This window comes from Schistocerca cancellata, chromosome 3 (assembly GCF_023864275.1).
Source record: "Schistocerca cancellata isolate TAMUIC-IGC-003103 chromosome 3, iqSchCanc2.1, whole genome shotgun sequence".
Lineage (NCBI taxonomy): Eukaryota > Metazoa > Arthropoda > Insecta > Orthoptera > Acrididae > Schistocerca > Schistocerca cancellata.
In genome coordinates this window covers 869034039-869052794 of record NC_064628.1, presented here as the reverse complement: position 1 = coordinate 869052794, position 18756 = coordinate 869034039, and the positions used below count along the sequence as shown (strand labels likewise).

The following is an 18756-nucleotide window of genomic DNA, read 5'->3' as shown; positions in this document are numbered from 1 at the left end:
CTATAGCGTTAAAGAACTTCAAACATATCTCGTCATTCCTTAGCACTTCCGTATCCAACTTCTTTGCGTGTTGATTCTTCCTGACTAATGTCTTGAACTTGAGCCACGTGTCGTAACACATCTGAAATGTAACGTCCACTGTTCAAAGTGGAGTCAATGCGAACAGCAGGTGACCGAGACGAGTAACCAAAGGCATCCCATAACATCACACCGGGAGATACGCCAGTATGGCGATGACGAATACACGCTTCTAATGCGCGTTCACCGCGATGTCCCAAATCACGGATGCGACCATCATGATGCTGTAAACAGAACCTGGATTCATCCGAAAAACTGACGTTTTGCCATTCGTGCATCCAGGTTCGTCGTTGGATACAGCATCGCAGGCGCTCCTGTCTGTGATGCAGCGTCAAGGGTAACCGCAGCCATGGTCTCCGAGCTAATAGTCCATGATGCTACAAACGTCGTCGAACTGTTCGTGCAGAAGGTTGTTGTCTTGCAAACGTCCCCATCTGTTGACAAAGGGATCGAGACGTGGCTGCACGATCCGTAACAGCCATGCGGATAAGATGCCTGTCATCACGACTGCTAGTGATACGAGGCTGTTGGGATCCAGCACGGCGTTTCGTATTACCCTCCTGAACCCACCGATTCCATATTCTGCTAACAGTCTTTGGATCTCGACCAACGCGAGCAGCAATGTCGCGATACGATAAACCGCAATCGCGACAGGCTACAATCCGACCTTTATCAAAGTCGGAAACGTGATGGTACGCGTTTCTTCTCCTTACACGAGGCATCATAACAACGTTTCACCAGGCAACGTCGGTCAACTGCTGTTTGTGTATGAGAAATCGGTTGGAAACTTTCCTCATGTCATAACGTTGTAGGTGTCGCCACCGGCGCCAACCTTGTGTGAATGCTCTGAAAAGCTAATCATTTGCACATCATAGCATCTTCTTCCTGTCGGTTAAATTTCGCATCTGTAGCACGTCATCTCCGTGGTGTAGCAATTTCAATGGCCAGTAGTGTAATTTGGCGATCCCTTGATGCCTCAGAATATGTCCTACTGACCGATCCCTTCTTCTAGTCAAGTTGTGCTACAAATTTCTCTTCTCCCCAATTCTGTTCAGTACCTCCTCACTAGTTATGTGTTCTAGCCATCTAATCTTCTGTAGCACCACATTTCGAAAGCTTCTATTCTCTTCTTGTCCAAACTAATTTTCGTCCATGTTTCACTTCCATACATGGCTACATTCCATACAAATACTTTCAGAAACGACTTCCTGACACTTAAATCTATGCTCGATGTTAAAAAATTTCTCTTCTTCAGAAACGCTTTCCTTGCCATGGCCAGTCTACATTTTATGTCCTCTCTACTTCGACCATCATCAGTTATTTTGCTTCCGAAATAGGAAAACTCATCTACTACTTTAAGTGTCTCATGTCCTAACACAATTCCCTCAGCATCACCTGATTTAAATCGACTACATTCCATTACCCTCGCTTTGTTTTTGTTGATGTTCATCTTATAATCTCCTTTCAAGACACTATCCATTCCGTTCAGCTGCTTTTCCAGGCCCTTTGCTGTCTGACAGAATTACAATGTCATCGGCGAACTTCAAAGTTTTTATTTCTTCTCCATGGATTTTAATTCCTACTCCAAATGTTTCTTTTCTTTCCTTTACTGCTAGCTCAATATACAGATTAAATAACATCGGGGATAGGCTAAAATCCTGTCTCACTCCCTTCCCAACCACTGCTTCCCTTTCATGCCCCTCGACTCTTATAACTGTCATCTGGTTTCTGTACAAATTGTAAATAGCCTTTTGTTTCCTGTATTTTACCCCTGCCTCCTTCAGTATTCAAAATTATTTCAGTCGACATTGACAAAAGCTTTCTCTAAGTCTACAAATGATAGAAACTTACGTTTCGCATTCCTTAATCTGTCTTCTAAGATAAGTCGTAGGTTCAGTATTGCCTCACGTGTTCCAACATTTCTACGGAATCCAAACTGATCTTCCCCGAGGTCCCCTTCTACCAGTTTTTTCATTCGTCTGTAAAGATTTCGTGTTAATATTTTGCAGCTGTGACTTATTAAACTGATAGCTCGGTAATTTTCACTCTGTCAACACCTGTTTACTTTGGGATTGGAATTATTATATTCTTCTTGAAGTCTGAGGATATTTCGCCTGTCTCATACACCTTGCCCACCAAATGGTAGAGTTTTGTCAAGGCTGGCTCTCCCAAGGCTATCAGTAGCTCTAATGGAATGTTTTCTACTCCCGGGGCCTTGTTTCGACTTAGATCTTTCAGTGCTCTGTCAAACTCTTCACACAGTATCATGTCTCCCATTTCATCTTCACCTACATCCTGTTCCATTTCCTTAAAATCGTCCTCAAGTACATCACCCTTATATAGACCTTCTGTATACTCCTTCCTCATTTCTGCTTTCCCTTCTTTGCTTAGAACTGGGTTTCCATCAAAGCTCTTGATATTCATGCAAGTGGTTTCCTTTCTCCAAAGGTCTCTTTAATTTTCCTGTAGGCAGTATCTATCTTACCCCTAGTGATATATGCCTCTGTATCGTTACATTTGTCCTCTAGCCATCCCTGCTTAGCCATTTTTCACTTCCTGTCGATCTCATTGTTGAGACGTTTGTACTCCTGTTGCATCGACAGTTGCATAATAGGAAAGGTGAAACGCTTCTTCATATTTAGGACAAAACTTGACAGAAATTTCGTTACACTTACACTCTAATAGCGCGATTACGTAATCACTCTTAATTACAAGTAAAAAGTAGCTATTTTCCGTCATTTTACGAAAGGACCCACACTACAGTGACATCTTTGAAGGTCGTATTCTGAATTTTACTCTACGTACAACAAAATGGTGACTGACAGTAGCTGGTAATTTGTTGTTAGAGATACATATTTATTCAAAGACTCTCGATAGCACATATCATACGTAACGTGCATCGATACAAACAGTGAAACTCCTGAATAGTGTCTCGTAACTGCCGTCTCTGTTGCAAGAAAAGTTGATTTATCAGCTCACAGTCCCAGAAAAGGAAAAAATTAAGAAGTGAAATAAAATCGCTGGACGAAAACACCGATATTTACAAAAACAAAATGGCTTCATTGTCAACTGAAGCTAAAAATAGCAGCAGTTCATAGCTTGCACATGTGCAGAATAATGAATTTAAAAGCTTATGTGATAAGTTTTTAACGGAAGATTTATAACAACTTGTTTCATTATGGTTTCATTTGAAAAAAGTTTCTATTTAGTTAGATTACTTCAATTTGATAAGAAACTCCAGCTCGGGCAGTAGCGATAAGCAGCTATCGTTTCACGATTACCCGCTTTCAATTAGGCATCGAGCGCTATGCTACACCTCACACAAATGAAAGGAGCCGCCATCTGCTTTCGTTTCAGTATACTGTCTATTCTATGGTTTAGTAATATTATAGTTCTTTATATTACATCAGGCTTCTTGAGTTAGTTCTACCCAAAGGGCCGGCCGCGGTGGTCTAGCGGTTCTGGCGCTGCAGTCCGGAACCGCGGGACTGCTACGGTCGCAGGTTCGAATCCTGCCTCGGGCATGAGTGTGTGTGATGTCCTTAGGTTAGTTAGGTTTAAGTAGTTCTAAGTTCTAGGGGACTTATGACCTAAGATGTTGAGTCCCATAGTGCTCAGAGCCATTTTTTGCCATCCACCCAAAGCGCATATCGATAGGGCTTTGCTCCGTCAACAAGAAATGATGTGACTTCCTTTTTAATCTTAGAATGTACGTGACCAGAGAGTTTACTTTAAGTGTTCAGAATAAAACTTACTCCACTGTACATACGACGGCTCTGCTACGGACAGCCTGATGTTTGTAACGTACGGCCGTAAGCTAAGTGATGTAAGCAACCACGTTGCAAGTTGAATAACTGATATTATTTTATTGTACGGTGGTGTCACACTTCGTTTTCCCATGCCTCTGAAGATGCTCATGTTGGATGAGTGAAACACGTCAAAATAAAGTTGGATGCTGCTGGGGGCTGCTCTGGAATTTTAATTTGTATATTTTAAGTTCAGAAAAAGTTATAGTTACAATTTAGAAATATTAGTGCAATGCACGTAACTATAGAAATATGTAGGTTTGCATTGTCCCTGCTTCTCTGTATATATGTTTGTAAGGTGTCAGACAAACCCAACACCTTCCATGAAAACCCTGACATGATAGCAAATCCGGCAGTATGTCACATAGCTCCGAATAAATCCTGACATTAAATTAACCCAAGTAATACGATCAACGAGTGAGCAAATGGAATACCACAGACTAACACAAGAACGCCTAAATGCATGTCATACCTTCCTACCGTGAAACAGACGCAGTTCCGAGGGGAGAAACGAGAACAGAAGCCGAGAGCAGAGTCGCGTAAGCTAGAAGGCCCTACGATAAGGGACGGACATCCACTTCGCCAAGAGCAGCCCCCAGCCCATGTTAAAAGATAGTATAGATAACACTAAAAGGGCCACACCAGCTGCAAGTTTTAGCGTGAGACTATAAGCGTCTCTGTTACGTTGCAAACATTAAGAACATTGCCCCACCAAGAAAAGTATAAAGTTACTCATTGGATAGACAGAATTTTTGTAGGCAGAGCTTAAGGTTAACATTGAGACCCTGATTGGTCAGTTGAAACACAGCCAGATACCTTTTTCTTAAACCCACTTCAGTAAATTGTAGTAAAAGAGAGGTTAGAGAGTTGCTTCCTAGATGGCGAGGTGTGTGGAGCTGCGCCGCCCTGACGCTGCCTAAACACCGACAAGGTAACTAACGCACGCGATGCTGCATAACAGCGCATAAAGCTTCACTCAGAACTGCAGAAGTCTCATCTGTTACATCCCCTTTTTACGTAATACTAGTGTCGATCGTCAATTAAACTTCGTGGTATTCACATTTGCTACTAGAAGTTAAAATCTGAAACGCGATGATTTTTCTGTTATATAATTATTGAGAAGCCACATCAGCCACTGTAATTTACGACAAGTTAAATAAGTAATTAAAGATAATTGAGGGTCACTGTAGACCATTTTTGATAGTTTTCTCTTTTCTGAAACTTAATTTAAACGTAGATTATAGATGTGATATGACATAGGTCATCCTTCGATCCATTATAGAACTTGGAAACCCATTCAGGGAATATTTGTTCACATTTTTGTTGAACGCAGTTGGTTTTTATCATCCTGTATTAAAATATTTCCTTTCATCAATAGCGCAATTTATAAACAATATTTTGTGAGTAGAATAAAAATTCCAATGGTAAACTTAACTGCTTTTTCGACGTTATTTTACCAGCTAACTAAAAATAGGAAAGCCTTGAACCCACTAAATTTAGTTAGTATTAAGATTCTTTTACAGGGAGTGCAGTGGAGATGACGCTGAAATCATTAAGTATTTGATTATATCATCGCTAGTCTCACTGAACTCTTCTGAACTCTACATGTCATGTTTGGTCTGGCGTCTCCTTACCAGCAACAGGTCTCAGGTTCAAACTAGTCAATTCCCTAAAAAACACGCTCAGAGCATCGTTGCGCGAAAGTGGTAGGGAGACACGACTTAGAACAAACAGACACCACGCAGAATGTTAGATGTTCCCATTTCTCATTTTTAAAACATATATTTACTTTAGGTACAATAGAACAAGTTGGTTGTAACAGTTCTACAAAGACATGTGAAAGGTAATTTACTTACCTTTGATAATAAATTAAAATTGTAATTATGTCTTGCGAAATAAGATATGTGTTGGCCTCTAGACTGCAGGTCAAAAGAGTAAACTGAAACTCGACAGACAAGTGTGTCCGTTGCTGTCACTGCTAATAATGTCCTTTTCATCTTCCTCACGCCTCCCTTCCCTCCCTCCCCCCCCCCCCCCTCCCAGCAGTCTTGACGTTGCACACTCTTGTGAATGCCAGACAGCTGCTGGGTAAACGGAAGATGTGTGTTTCCTTCCCTGTTCCGCTGTAGTCATCAGGCTGCTGGTCTGTTTCGCAGAAGGGGGTGGTGCACGGGATGCTGCTGGCGTTCAAGCACATGGGCAAGGAGGGCGGCGGTCCCGGCGGGCTGGTGGTCAACGTGGCGTCCATCGTGGGCGTCTCCGTGGTGGCCAACCTGCCCATCTACTGCGGCACCAAGCACGCCGTCGTCGCCATGACGCGCGGCTACGGGGTGAGTCCAGGCGCCGCCACGCCCACTGCACCGCGTCACTCACTTGCAGTCTACCGTCTCCTGTCTCCGCTACAGGCTCACGTCTGTAACTTACTCGGGACATGAAAGTCTGAGCACCACAGTTTTCCGATAATTAACTATTTCAGTTTGATACAATTAAATTTTTCTTGAGGCATTTGAGTCTAAACTTTATTTACGATAATAATAGAAGCTGCAGGAATGAATTAAAATTTGTACCGAGGCCAGGCCTTGAACTCCCCTGAAGATGTGAAATGAAGTATGTGCTAGGGAGTGCACTTTTTATTTTTTTGCGTTTTTGTTTTTATTGCTTTTTATTTTTTATATTTTTTATTTTCTTTTGATTATATTTTTTGTAGTTTTTATTCTTGTTTCTTTTTTTCTCTTATTTTAAAGCCCCTTAGGGGAAAAAAAAGAAACTAAGTGGCACCGCCACTTTTCATCCTACAGAAAAAAAAAGACAGGTCCACTTCAGGAGTTGGCTCCTGACTAAACCTACCCCAGAGAGCTGCCTATATACCAGGGGAAATATGGGAATTCAAGGTTAGGGCTATCCTTACGAACAAAACTAAATCTTCCTTTTTCTGAATATTATTTTTATTATTTTGTTTGTTTGTTTATTTTTGTTGTGTAATTGATCAGAGGCCTTCTGCACCTCGCTGCAAATATGTTACGTCTTCTCGAAATTGATGTGTTCTGTTCAATTGTTCAGAAATGTTCATTGGTTCAAACAGGAAACCTTCTCCCTTGGCTTAACACATTCCAGCTGCGAGGCGGGTCGTGGAAAGCACTCCCAAGGAAGTTCGAGAAAGATTGTCTGTATTTTGGGTGTCGGAGAACGACATAATGACGGTCATTGAGGTATGTCCAAAAATCGAGTACAGAGTCTACAGTTTATCCAAATATGTAGTGAATGGCATGTCCGCGAATCCAATTCACAGCATTGGTCTTTGTCGGAGGAAAATAGTCACGTTTTGGAAATAATAATGAAAGGGGAGTAATCCTATCCGGAATGTCCCGCGTTAGAAAAGCCACAATACGACGAATCGATTGCCAAACCTCCGCCGCCGGTCCGACAACAAACCGATGCTCGTCATCGTCTGGCACTCCACACGTGGAACATAGAGGTGATTGAGCGAGTTTGGCTGATTTACTTACCATTGACTGTTAGGTACCAGACAGATTGAACATTCGTGTCAAGGTAACAGGCGAAAACCGCGCGCCATACATGGCGCCAGTCAACCTGGGGGAACTTTTGTTCAATCGGGTTAGGTGGACGACCTAATTGGAGGACATTATATACTGTCTTTGTCTTGAGTGAAAGCTGTCATGGTAAGGTGAGGCGTAGATAACTGAGTTCAAGAAAGAAGTATCTTATATAATGGAACTGGTCCGGAACATCCGAGATCACCACTGGGGCTGACAGTGAGACCGGCGTATACGCCGACAGGAGGAGACCAGTGAGGCTCGTTGGGCAACGCGTCCATACCGACATCTGGGAGCTGACAAATACGGCGCGAGCTCTATCCGGCACGTGAAACAGACCTATCCCACCTCGTTCACGGGGAAGAGTAAGGGTTGCATAGTTAACTTTGAAAAACAGCCCAGAGCTGACGAAAGATGCCATCGCATGCACTGGACTATGATAGGACATGCAAATGTGTTGCCAATACTGCTGTAATGGCTAGCGTACTTACTTAGCAAGCAAGGAGAGACCTGGGTTCAAGTCCCAGCTGTGGCACAAGTTTCAACTCATTTCTTCAGCTTCTATCATTATTCTAGATAAAGCTGAGCCTCAAATGTCTCTAGGAAAACTTAATTATGTCAAATCTTAGAGACCACCTCCACCTGAGATACAGGCAGGATCTCCCCATTACGTCCAATGCTGCGATGCTATTTAAATACCGGACAGCCTTGGCAATAGTGACGATTTAAGATGAAAATAAGCTTAAGACCTGAGCTGAAGTATGTGTTAGGGAGGGAACTAGACTAGGATAGTCCATGCAGCTGTGGTGGTGTACGTAATGGCTAGCACACCTACATACTAAGCAAGGAACCAGGTTCAAGTTCCACGCGTAGCACGAATTTTAGTTCATTTCTTCACCTTCTGTTATTATCGTATTTCAGTTTAGTCGCATTTACAAATTCGAATTATATCGTGCATGTTTTTCACTTTTAACCGCGTTGGTTCACGGAAATTTTACATTATAATCGTAGCTACATTGCCTGCCAAAAAAAGTGAACCTCTCAGGAGGAGAGGAGGAAACGGAATGAAATTTCGCTGGTTCAGAGAGTAGGTGACATTTTTTTTATTTTACAGATTACAAAATAGCATCAAATTTACAAAAGACTTGGGAGTATGAGTCCTCTGATTGGCACCATGCCGCACGCCATTCGGACTGGATGCTTGTACTGCTTCGTTTGGCAACGCTGTAATAAAGCCATTGTATCCTCTCTGAAAGCAAACTGGCCTACAAATGTTGTAACGGATCCGTAATATCCTGGACACTGGTAGTGGGAGAGAGTTGATGTCATAGCTCGTCCCACGTATGTTCTATTGGGGACAGATGTGGGGACGTTGCTCGCCACTGTGCCATGCAGTCAGTTCATAAAGACATGTGACATTTGTGGAAGAGTACTGTCCTGTCGAAAACTAGCACCGCGATACTGTCGCATCAGAGATGGTACGTGAGCAGGTAGGATATGTGTGACATACCGATGTGACAACAGAATCTCCTCACTCACCACCAGTCGTGACCTAATGCCACACCCGATGGCTTCCCACGCCAGCGTGATGCAACTCAGCCTCTCCAAAGCATTGGGGCTCTTCCACAAGGCACTGCTGTATTCACTGACGATTGTTATCTAGCGTAGTGCAGAAACGTGATTCATTGCCCAACACAGTGCTACGCCATTCATCAGTTGTCCATGTTTTCTGGTCGCAGCACCACTCCAAATGCAGCCGTCTGTGTTGTGGTGTTAAATGTAGTCCACATATGGGACGGTTTTTCCCATGTCCCACTGCTGCTGGTCTCCAGTCAATGGTGCAGGATGACACAGAACGTTGCTGGGACTCCATTACTTGTTCTCAGATGGCAGGCATACATGTGAAGCGAATAACATGTGCTTGGTGCATAATATAGCGATCCTCCCCTGTTGTGATGTGGTCGACTGTAGCCTTGACGACAAGTTGCGTGCCCTCACATTCCCATACAGACCAACAATGGGCCACTGTCACATCCAAAGCATGAATACTCCAGCTAGCCAAATGGGGCCCACAACGAGGCTCCTATCAAACTCTGTTTTGTGCTGATAACCCCGAACCACAAGAGTGGGTGACTTCCGTGTCATTCACAATGATTACTAATCATCTGACGCTGTTCACTCATGTTGTATACCCTACCCTGCTTGGTAACAGCACTAAACACGAACAACATTAATGCGGTCTGATGGCTGTTCTACCTGTCACACAGAATCGCAACTCTAATCATCTACATACCCACCAATGGTATGTACATGAACGAAATTACATTGACATGCGACCATATCTTGCAAGTGTTCCATTATTTCTCTCAGGCAGTGTATCTACCAAACAACTATTGGTCTTCATACCGTGAGGTGGTATTTTCTCTAATTCCTTTCCTCTATCTACAAGGGGTAGTGACAAAGTTTGAATTAATGGTTCGAAAAAAAAAAATCAAGCTGCAGCCGTAAAACTTGGTCATTCTCTAACTTATTAGCTCTTCAATGCCGCATTTTTTTTCTCCAAAGAGAGACGAGTCGGCGGAGGTCTTCATAGTCGATGTCTACATCTCAGCTATTCAAGAAAAATGACACCTCTAAAGCCGCCTGGTCTTCACTATGGAAATACCTGACAACTAATAGTTCCTTCACTTGAGCAAACAGGAATAAGACACTGTGTGCCATGGGAGGAGTGTGTGGGAGGCAAGATTTCATAATCCAAAGAAGCAGCATGTGTAACTGTGCCCTGTGCAGAACGAAATGGATCTTTGTCATGGAACAAAAGCACCCTCATAAGCAATGCATCTTCAGCCTCTCGTAACCTGAAATCACAATTAAATCAATACTATGAAATGAATACCCTTAGCTGCAAATAGGCGTTGATATACGTCAACAACGACAGTTGAAAATGTGTGCCTCGACCGGGACTCGAATCCGGGATCTCCTGCTTACATGGCAGTCGCTCTATCCTTTTTTTCATTGTTCTCATTTTGTTCGATTTTGTTCGTTGCGGATGTCCCACGACACCCGTTCAAGTTCAGTGTTGAGCTGTTGGTTCAAATGGTTCAAATGGCTCTGAGCACTATGGGACTTAACTTCTGAGGTCATCAGTCCCCTAGAACTTAGAACTACTTAAACCTAACTAAGGACACCACACACATCCATGCCCGAGGCAGGATTCAAACCTGCGACCGTAGCGGTCGCGTGGTTCCAGACTGTAGCGCCTAGAACCGCTCGGCCACTCCGGCCGGCGTTGAACCATTGACTCAGTTTTTAATTGCAGAGGGCAGCTAACCCGCTGACCGAACACGCTGAGCTACCGTACCGGCTCCTTCTGAGCCACCGAGGACACAAAGGATAGTGCGACCGCAGGGACTTATCTCAGGCACGCCCCACGCCCCCCGCCCCCCCTGAGACCCACATTCCCAACTTATTGTCGTGCACTGTATTCGTAGTGCCCCTGCCAATTACTCACGGCCTTCACCAGGGCAGTCGAATGGATATTCCAGAATTTGAAACACGAACAGCTGCTAGCATGAGTTTCTTAGAAGTAGATACCTTAGGGGTTGCGAAGCAACTCAAATCGCTTGGTACGGGCAAGTCTTCAGGTCCATATTGTATCCCGATTAGGTTCCTTTCAGATTAAGCTGATCCAATAGCTCCCTACTTAGCAATCATATACAACCGCTCGCTCACCGATAGATCTGTACCTACAGATTGGAAAATTGCGCAGGTCGCACCAGTGTTTAAGAAGGGTAGCAGGAGTAATCCATCGAACTACAGACCTATATCATTGACGTCGGTTTGCAGTAGGGTTTTGGAGCATATACTGTATTCAAACATTATGAATCACTTCGAAGGCAACGATCTATTGATACGTAATCAGAATGGTTTCAGAAAACATCGTTCTTGTGCAACGCAGCTAGCTCTTTATTCGCACGAAGTAATGGCCGCTACCGACAGGAGATCTCAAGTTGATTCCGTATTTCTAGATTTCCGGAAAGCTTTTGACACCGTTCCTCACAAGCGACTTCTAATCAAGCTGCGGGCCTATGGGGTATCGTCTCAGTTGTGCGAAGGGATTCGTGATTTCCTGTCACGAAGGTCGCAGTTCGTAGTAATAGACGGCAAATCATCGAGTAAAACTGAAGTGATATCAGGTGTTCCCCAGGGAAGCGTCCTGGGACCTCTGCTGTTCCTGATCTATATAAATGACCTGGGTGACAATCTGAGCAGTTCTCTTAGGTTGTTCGCAGATGACGCTGTAATTTACCGTCTAGTAAGGTCATCCGAAGACCAGTATCAGTTGCAAAGCGATTTAGAAAAGATTGCTGTATGGTGTGGCAGGTGGAAGTTGACGCTAAATAACGAAAAGTGTGAGGTGATACACATGAGTTCCAAAAGAAATCCGTTGGAATTCGATTACTCGTTTAATAGTACAATTCTCAAGGCTGTCAATTCAACTAAGTACCTGGGTGTTAAAATTACGAACAACTTCAGTTGGAAAAACCACATAGATAATACTGTGGGGAAGGCGAGCCAAAGGTTGCGTTTCTTTGGCAGGACACTTAGAAGATGCAACAAGTCCACTAAAGAGACAGCTTACACTACACTCGTTCGTCCTCTGTTAGAATATTGCTGCGCGGTGTGGGATCCTTACCAGGTGGGATTGACGGAGGACATCGAAAGGGTGCAAAAAAGGGCAGCTCGTTTTGTATTATCACGTAATAGGGGAGAGAGTGTGGCAGATATGATACGCGAGTTGGAATGGAAGTCATTAAAGCAAAGACGTTTTTCGTCGCGGCGAGATCTATTTACGAAATTTCAGTCACCAACTTTCTCTTCCGAATGCGAAAATATTTTGTTGAGCCCAACCTACATAGGTAGGAATGATCATCAAAATAAAATAAGAGAAATCAGAGCTCGAACAGAAAGGTTTAGGTGTTCGTTTTTCCCGCGCGCTGTTCGGGAGTGGAATGGTAGAGAGATAGTATGATTGTGGTTCGACGAACCCTCTGCCAAGCACTTAAATGTGAATTGCAGAGTAGTCATGTAGATGTAGATGTAGATGTATATTGTAGGGCGGGACTGGCCTGACACAGCTGCTGCCTCGGTTCAGCAGACTATTTCGACAAGTGTCAGCAGTCGCCCAATCCAGCAGGAGGTGACTTTTGTCATATTCAAAATGTAGTGCAGGATGCTGAAAACTAATCCATGACTCATCTGCACTTTTTTCACTATTGTCACAGTTGTGATAAAACGGTCTTCAGTGATCAGGGCCTTCTCTTGCAATTCCCAGTTCTTCACAGAGTAGTCTATCATTTTCTTCTTTTCTATTCAGACTCGCCTGACATCATTGGAAGACGCTAAGCCATTTGACAACTGTGTCATATGATGGTGGTGTTACCATGCACAAACACCAGCTAATCAAGACCATTGTGCCATATGATACTGCATTGTTGACACACACATCCACCACCTAATGATGATCATTGTGTCACATGATGATGCATTGTTGCCACACATGTTCACCAGATACTCATGACCATTGTGTTATATGATAGTGTATTGTTACCACATGTCCACCAGATAACAATGACCATTGTATCATAAATTGGTTCTACGTTGCTACACATGTCCACCAGATACGACCATTGTGTCATATGATAGTGTCTTGTTGCTGAATATGTTCCCCAGCTAATTGTGATCATGTTTTGGATGCTGGTGCATTGTTGCCACATACATCCACTGGTAAAACGACCAATGTGCCATATGATGGTGCAATGTTGCTGCTCAGTGAGATGAGCTAATCACATCAACTGTTCCGTATGTTGGTGCATTGTTGCAACACAGATCCACCAGATAATCATGACCACTATGTTATATGATGATGCATTGTTGCCATACACATCCACAAGCTAATCATGACCACTGTGTCATATGATGGTGCATTGTTGCTGCAAACGTCCACCAGATAATTACAACTTCAGTGTCACAAGATGGTTTACTGTTTCCACACATCCACCAGATAATAATGACCACTGAGTCATACAATGGTGCATTGTTATCATGCATGACCACCAGATACACACGACCACCATGTCATGTGAAGGTGTATTGTTACCATATATATTCTCCAGCTAATCACGACCACTGTTGCATATTCTGGTGCATTGTAGCCACACACATCCACCAGCTAATAATGACCACTGTGTCATGTGGTGGTGCATTGCTGTTGCACAGGTCCACATTATAATGACAACCACTGAGTCATACGATGGTGCATTGTTGCTCCACACATCCACCAGATATTTGTGACTACTGTGTCATATGGTGGTGTAATGATGTCACATGTCCCAACAACCATACTGTATAGTACAATAAAGCATTGTTGCCAGACACATCCACCAGATACTCACCACTGTTGTGCCATATAAAGGTGCATTATTGCCTAATGTTCCCAAGCTAATCACAAGCACTTTTTTGTATGTTTGTGCATTGTTGTCATGCACATCCATGAGATGATCACAACCACTGTGTCATATATTGGTGCACTGTTGCTGCACCCACTCACCAGCTAATCATGACTGAAGTATCATATGATGGTCCATTGTTACCAGACATGTCACCAGCTAATCACAACCAGTGTGTCTATTTGTATGATTGTCTGACAGGTCAAAATGCTTTTTCTTGGACATATCGAGCTGAAATTTATGTTACACATTAGAGTCTCTGACCCACTGACAATGTAAGAACGTGAATCATACAAGTCAATGCAACCAAATGATACGGCTATTTAAGTCACATATTTTGATACTCTCAAACTCACTCATCAAATCCTACATGGCACTTCCCACTGATGTAGAGTCATGAAATTTGTCAAGTAGCAAGGTTTCATAGTACAATCAAAGAAACTATCCGAAAATTGTTAATTTGCAATTATATTACACAAAATAATTTTTTTTTGTCATTTGTTATCAGACAGCCTGTCTGTCTGCCTGTCTGTCTGTTGACTCCTTCTTATCAACAATAGGTAGACATATCAAGCAGAAATTTATGTCACATACGGTTCCTTGGCGATGTAACAAACGTCAGCTGTAAGTCAGTGCTATCAGAAGTTACGGCCATTTGTGTCACATATTTTGATATTCGCAAACTCGCTCATTAAAACCTATAGGGTACTTTACGTTGGTCTAGAATCATGAAATTTGGCAAGAAGAAAGGTTTCACAGAACAAGTGAAGGAAAAATTCTGAAATTGTTGATCTGGAATTATGTCACACAAAATAAAACTTTTTTGCCATTTATTAGCTGACAGTCTGTCCGCCCGTCTGTTAAGACCCTTTTTCTCTGGAAAAGGTGTACGTATCAAGTTGAAATTTATGCCATACACGGAGGCCCACAGTTCTTTTGGGGAGTAAAAATATAAAGCTTACATGTCAGTGCAATCAAAAGGTACGACAGTTTACGTTACATGTTTTGATGCTTGCAGACCCACTCGTTAAAACCTGTAGAGTACTTCCCATTGACGTACAATAATGTAATTTGGCGAGAAGAAAGGTTTCACAATAGAAGTAAAGGAAAAGAATCTCAAAATTGTGAATCTGTAATTATATCACAGGAAAAAAATTCCTTTTGTCATTTGTTATCAGCCTTCAACCTTTAAATTAAAACATTGTCGAAAGTTCTGAAGTCTCTGGGACCGATATCTTGTTAGTATCAATGTCGATGACGGACAAGAATCGTCAAGATCCTCGATCCCCGGAATAGATGAACTGCCTACAAACATAATTAAGTTTGTACGGAAACCGCAGTGCGCGAGTTGTACTCTCGCCTGGCCAGTTTTTTTATCTTTGCTCTGTGCCCCATGGTAACCTCGTCCCCTACTGTTAACACCTGATGTGTACTGGAGTAATCGAATCTTGACCGTCTCTTCTACACTGTTCAGTCACATTAATGTTACCACTTGTGAGAAGCCTAAATGACCACATTTTGGAGCGTGGATCGCTGCGTGACTTGCGTGTAGTGTGTCTGATGAAGCATAAAACGATTCATCCGAAAAGACCACCTGCCGCCACTCCGTGGACGTGAAGTTGCGTGCAAATTCCAGCCTTCGTCACCATCGGCTTCACATTGTAAATATACTACCGGTTTTAGAGCAGTATCTTTAAGTACTGATTTATTATTAGATATTTTGTATACCAACAAATTAGCAGCCTGCCCATTCCATTTCGAGCAAGAATTGAAAGAAAAATTATGCACGTTCACGCTTGGCTATAACCATTTTGCTAACAATGTTAGCTGCATGTGAGTGGCACAATAAAAGGTGTCCGACGGATCCGTCGCTCGGTTTCGTCACATATCGGACTTGTCCAGAACACTTCATGTCGACTTCCTTGCTTTTTCATTTCTGCCAACGCCAGCGACCTAGCAGTTGTAGTGTCAAAACTGACAAGGGAACATCCTCATCGCACCCCCCGTCAGATTTAGTTTAGAGATGGCACAGTGGATAGGCCTTGAAAAACTGAACACAGATCAATCGAGAAAACAGGAAGAAGTTGTGTGGAACTATGAAAACATAAACAAAATATACAAACTGAGTAGTCCATGCGCAAGATATGCAATATTAACGATGTGATAATCACTCCAAAAAAAGTGATGAAAACATAAGAGTTTGTCACATAAACTGAAAAATAAAAAGTTAAACTTTTCACTCGAGGGAAGACTTGAACCAAGGACTTCTCGAACCGCAGGTGGTCACGCTAACCACGGGACCACGGCGCTCCTGAGCTCACACTCTCCTTGATATTGCCTATCTTGCGCATGGACTACTCAGTTTGTATATTTTACTTATTTTTTCATAGTTCCACACAACTTCTTCCTGTTTTCTCGATTGATCTGTGTTCAGTTTTTCAAGGCCTATTGTAATATAATAAAATAATGGAATAGATGATAATAAAATACGTGGCTTTTTAAAATGTATTGAATTAATGAGATTAATTTTTCGGCATGAATGACAAGCACAATAAGCTGAGCTATGCCTGGAAATAAGTTCGTATTAGTTCATATTATTTTGCAGGGCGAAGTAGTTTCTCTCTCCGCTGTAGATTTGTGCTTACCATTCTTCCATTCTTTATAATGCTACGTTTGGTCGCCGTGTTCACCTTTGAAGTCTTGACCGTGTTCCCATTAAGCTTATCGGATCTTCGTAATTTTCCAAAGTACACAGGTGGGGTTCAGTTCTTGTAATTATTGTACTATTTGAAATAACAACTCACACGACCTTTCTGTTAATAAAACAATACTGTATTTTTCTAAACGGTGCACATATGAAATACATACTTCTCACTTATTCAAAGCGACCCCAAAATGGCGGTCTACAATTACTCGCTAAAAATGGCGTGCTTCTCACTCGTTCACTAGCTGAGCGCGAATCCTTCCTTCCTCCTACTGGTACCACAAAAAAACCTCTGTTTCTTAACAACTGAAAGTCAAAAAATACATGACGGTAGGCATAGGCTCTATGATGGGCTACCGCTTCATCTTCTCTCCTTGCCTTTAAAGAAGACGAAAACATAAAGGAAATGCAAAAGGTTTATCACACTATCCACTGTGCGAACTTATAACTAAATCTGAGGGGGGGGGGGTGCGATGGGGAGGTTCCCTTGTGAGTGGTGAAGCTAAACGCTGCAGTTCCTGTTGGTATCGTTGAGCGCCGATTACGTCAGCATTTCCCCTCACACGTCTCCGCCCACCGCAAAGACCACTCCTCTCATTTAGATTTTTGTTAATCATTTTCAGCAACTGTTTTCGAAGAATGCCGATGTGAAGAAATAGCACACTAGTCGCATTAAAGATTGTTTTTTAACGGAACTGATGTGCTACTTCTTCACATCGGAAATCTTGTTATTCCAAATTCACACCGACACCCCCCAGTGCAATTGGACTTCTTCTTTGTGCCAGCTTACTTGCTTCATGCAATCAAAGAGAAAGATTGGACGTGATGAAAGCTCAAAAAATAGTAAGAATTTAAAAAGAACAACGTCAAATATGTACCGAAAGTTGTGAAAAATATAAAATAAAAATATCGGTACACGATTGTGACATTTCGAAATCTACACTACTGGCCATTAAAACTGCTACACCACGAAGATGACGTGCTGCAGACGCGAAATTTAAACGACAGGAAGAAGATAGTGTGGTATGCAAATGATTAGCTTTTCAGAGCATTCACACAAGGTTGGCGCCGGTGGCGACACCTACAACGTGCTGACATGAGGAAAGTTTCCGACCAATTTCTCATACACAATCAGCACTTGACCGGCGTTGCCTGGTGAAACGTTGTTGTGATGCCTCATGAAACAAGGAGAAATGCGTACCATCACGTTTCCGACTTTGATAAAGGTCAGATTGTAGCCTATCGCAATTGCGGTGTATCGTATCGCGACATTGCTGCTCGCGTTGCTCGAGATCCAATGACTGTTAGCAGAATATGGAATCGGTGGGTTCAGGAGGGTAACACGGAACGCCGTGCTGAATCCCAACGACCTCGTATCACTAGCAGTCGAGATGACAGGCATCTTATCCGCATGGCTGTAACGGATCGTGCAGCCACGTCTCGATCCCTGCGTCAACAGATGGGGACGTTTGCAAGACAACAACCATCTGCACGAATAGTTCGACGACGTCTGCAGCAGCATGGATAATCAGCTCGGAGACCATGGCTGCGGTTACCATTGACGCTGCGTCACAGACAGGAGCGCCTGCGATGGTGTACTCAACGACGAACCTGAGTGCACGAGTGGCAAAATGTCATTTTTTCGGAAGAATCCAGGCTCTGTTTACAGCATCATGATGGTCGCATCCGTGTGTGGCAACATTGCGGTGAACGCACATTGGGAGCGTGTATTCGTCATCGCCACACTGGCGTATCACCCGGCGTGATGGTATTGGGTGCCATTGGTTACACGTCTCGGGCACCTCTTGTTCGCATTGACGGCACTTTGAACAGTGGACGTTACATTTCAGATGTGTTACGACCCGTGTCTCTACCCTTCATTCGATCCCTGCGAAACCCTACATTTCAGCAGGATATTGCACGACCGCATATTGCAGGTCCTGTACGGGCCTTTCTGGATACAGAAAATGTTCGACTGCTGCCCTGGCCAGCACATTCTCCAGATCTCTCACCAATTGAAAACGTCCGGTCAATGGTGGCCGAGCAACTGGCTCGTCATAATATGCCAGCCACTACTCTTGATGAACTGTGGTATCGTGTTGAAG

The 18756-nt window shown here is 43.1% G+C and overlaps 1 protein-coding gene across 1 annotated transcript in view; it reads left to right on the top strand.

Annotated features, from left to right (window-relative positions):
- Window positions 1-18756, top strand: part of LOC126176622 (15-hydroxyprostaglandin dehydrogenase [NAD(+)]-like) — a 156900-nt gene that overhangs the window by 121892 nt on the left and 16252 nt on the right. The window contains exon 5 of the mRNA XM_049923782.1: window positions 6041-6214. Within this exon, the coding sequence (XP_049779739.1) occupies window positions 6041-6214 (174 nt within the window). The remainder of the gene's footprint in view (window positions 1-6040; window positions 6215-18756) is intronic.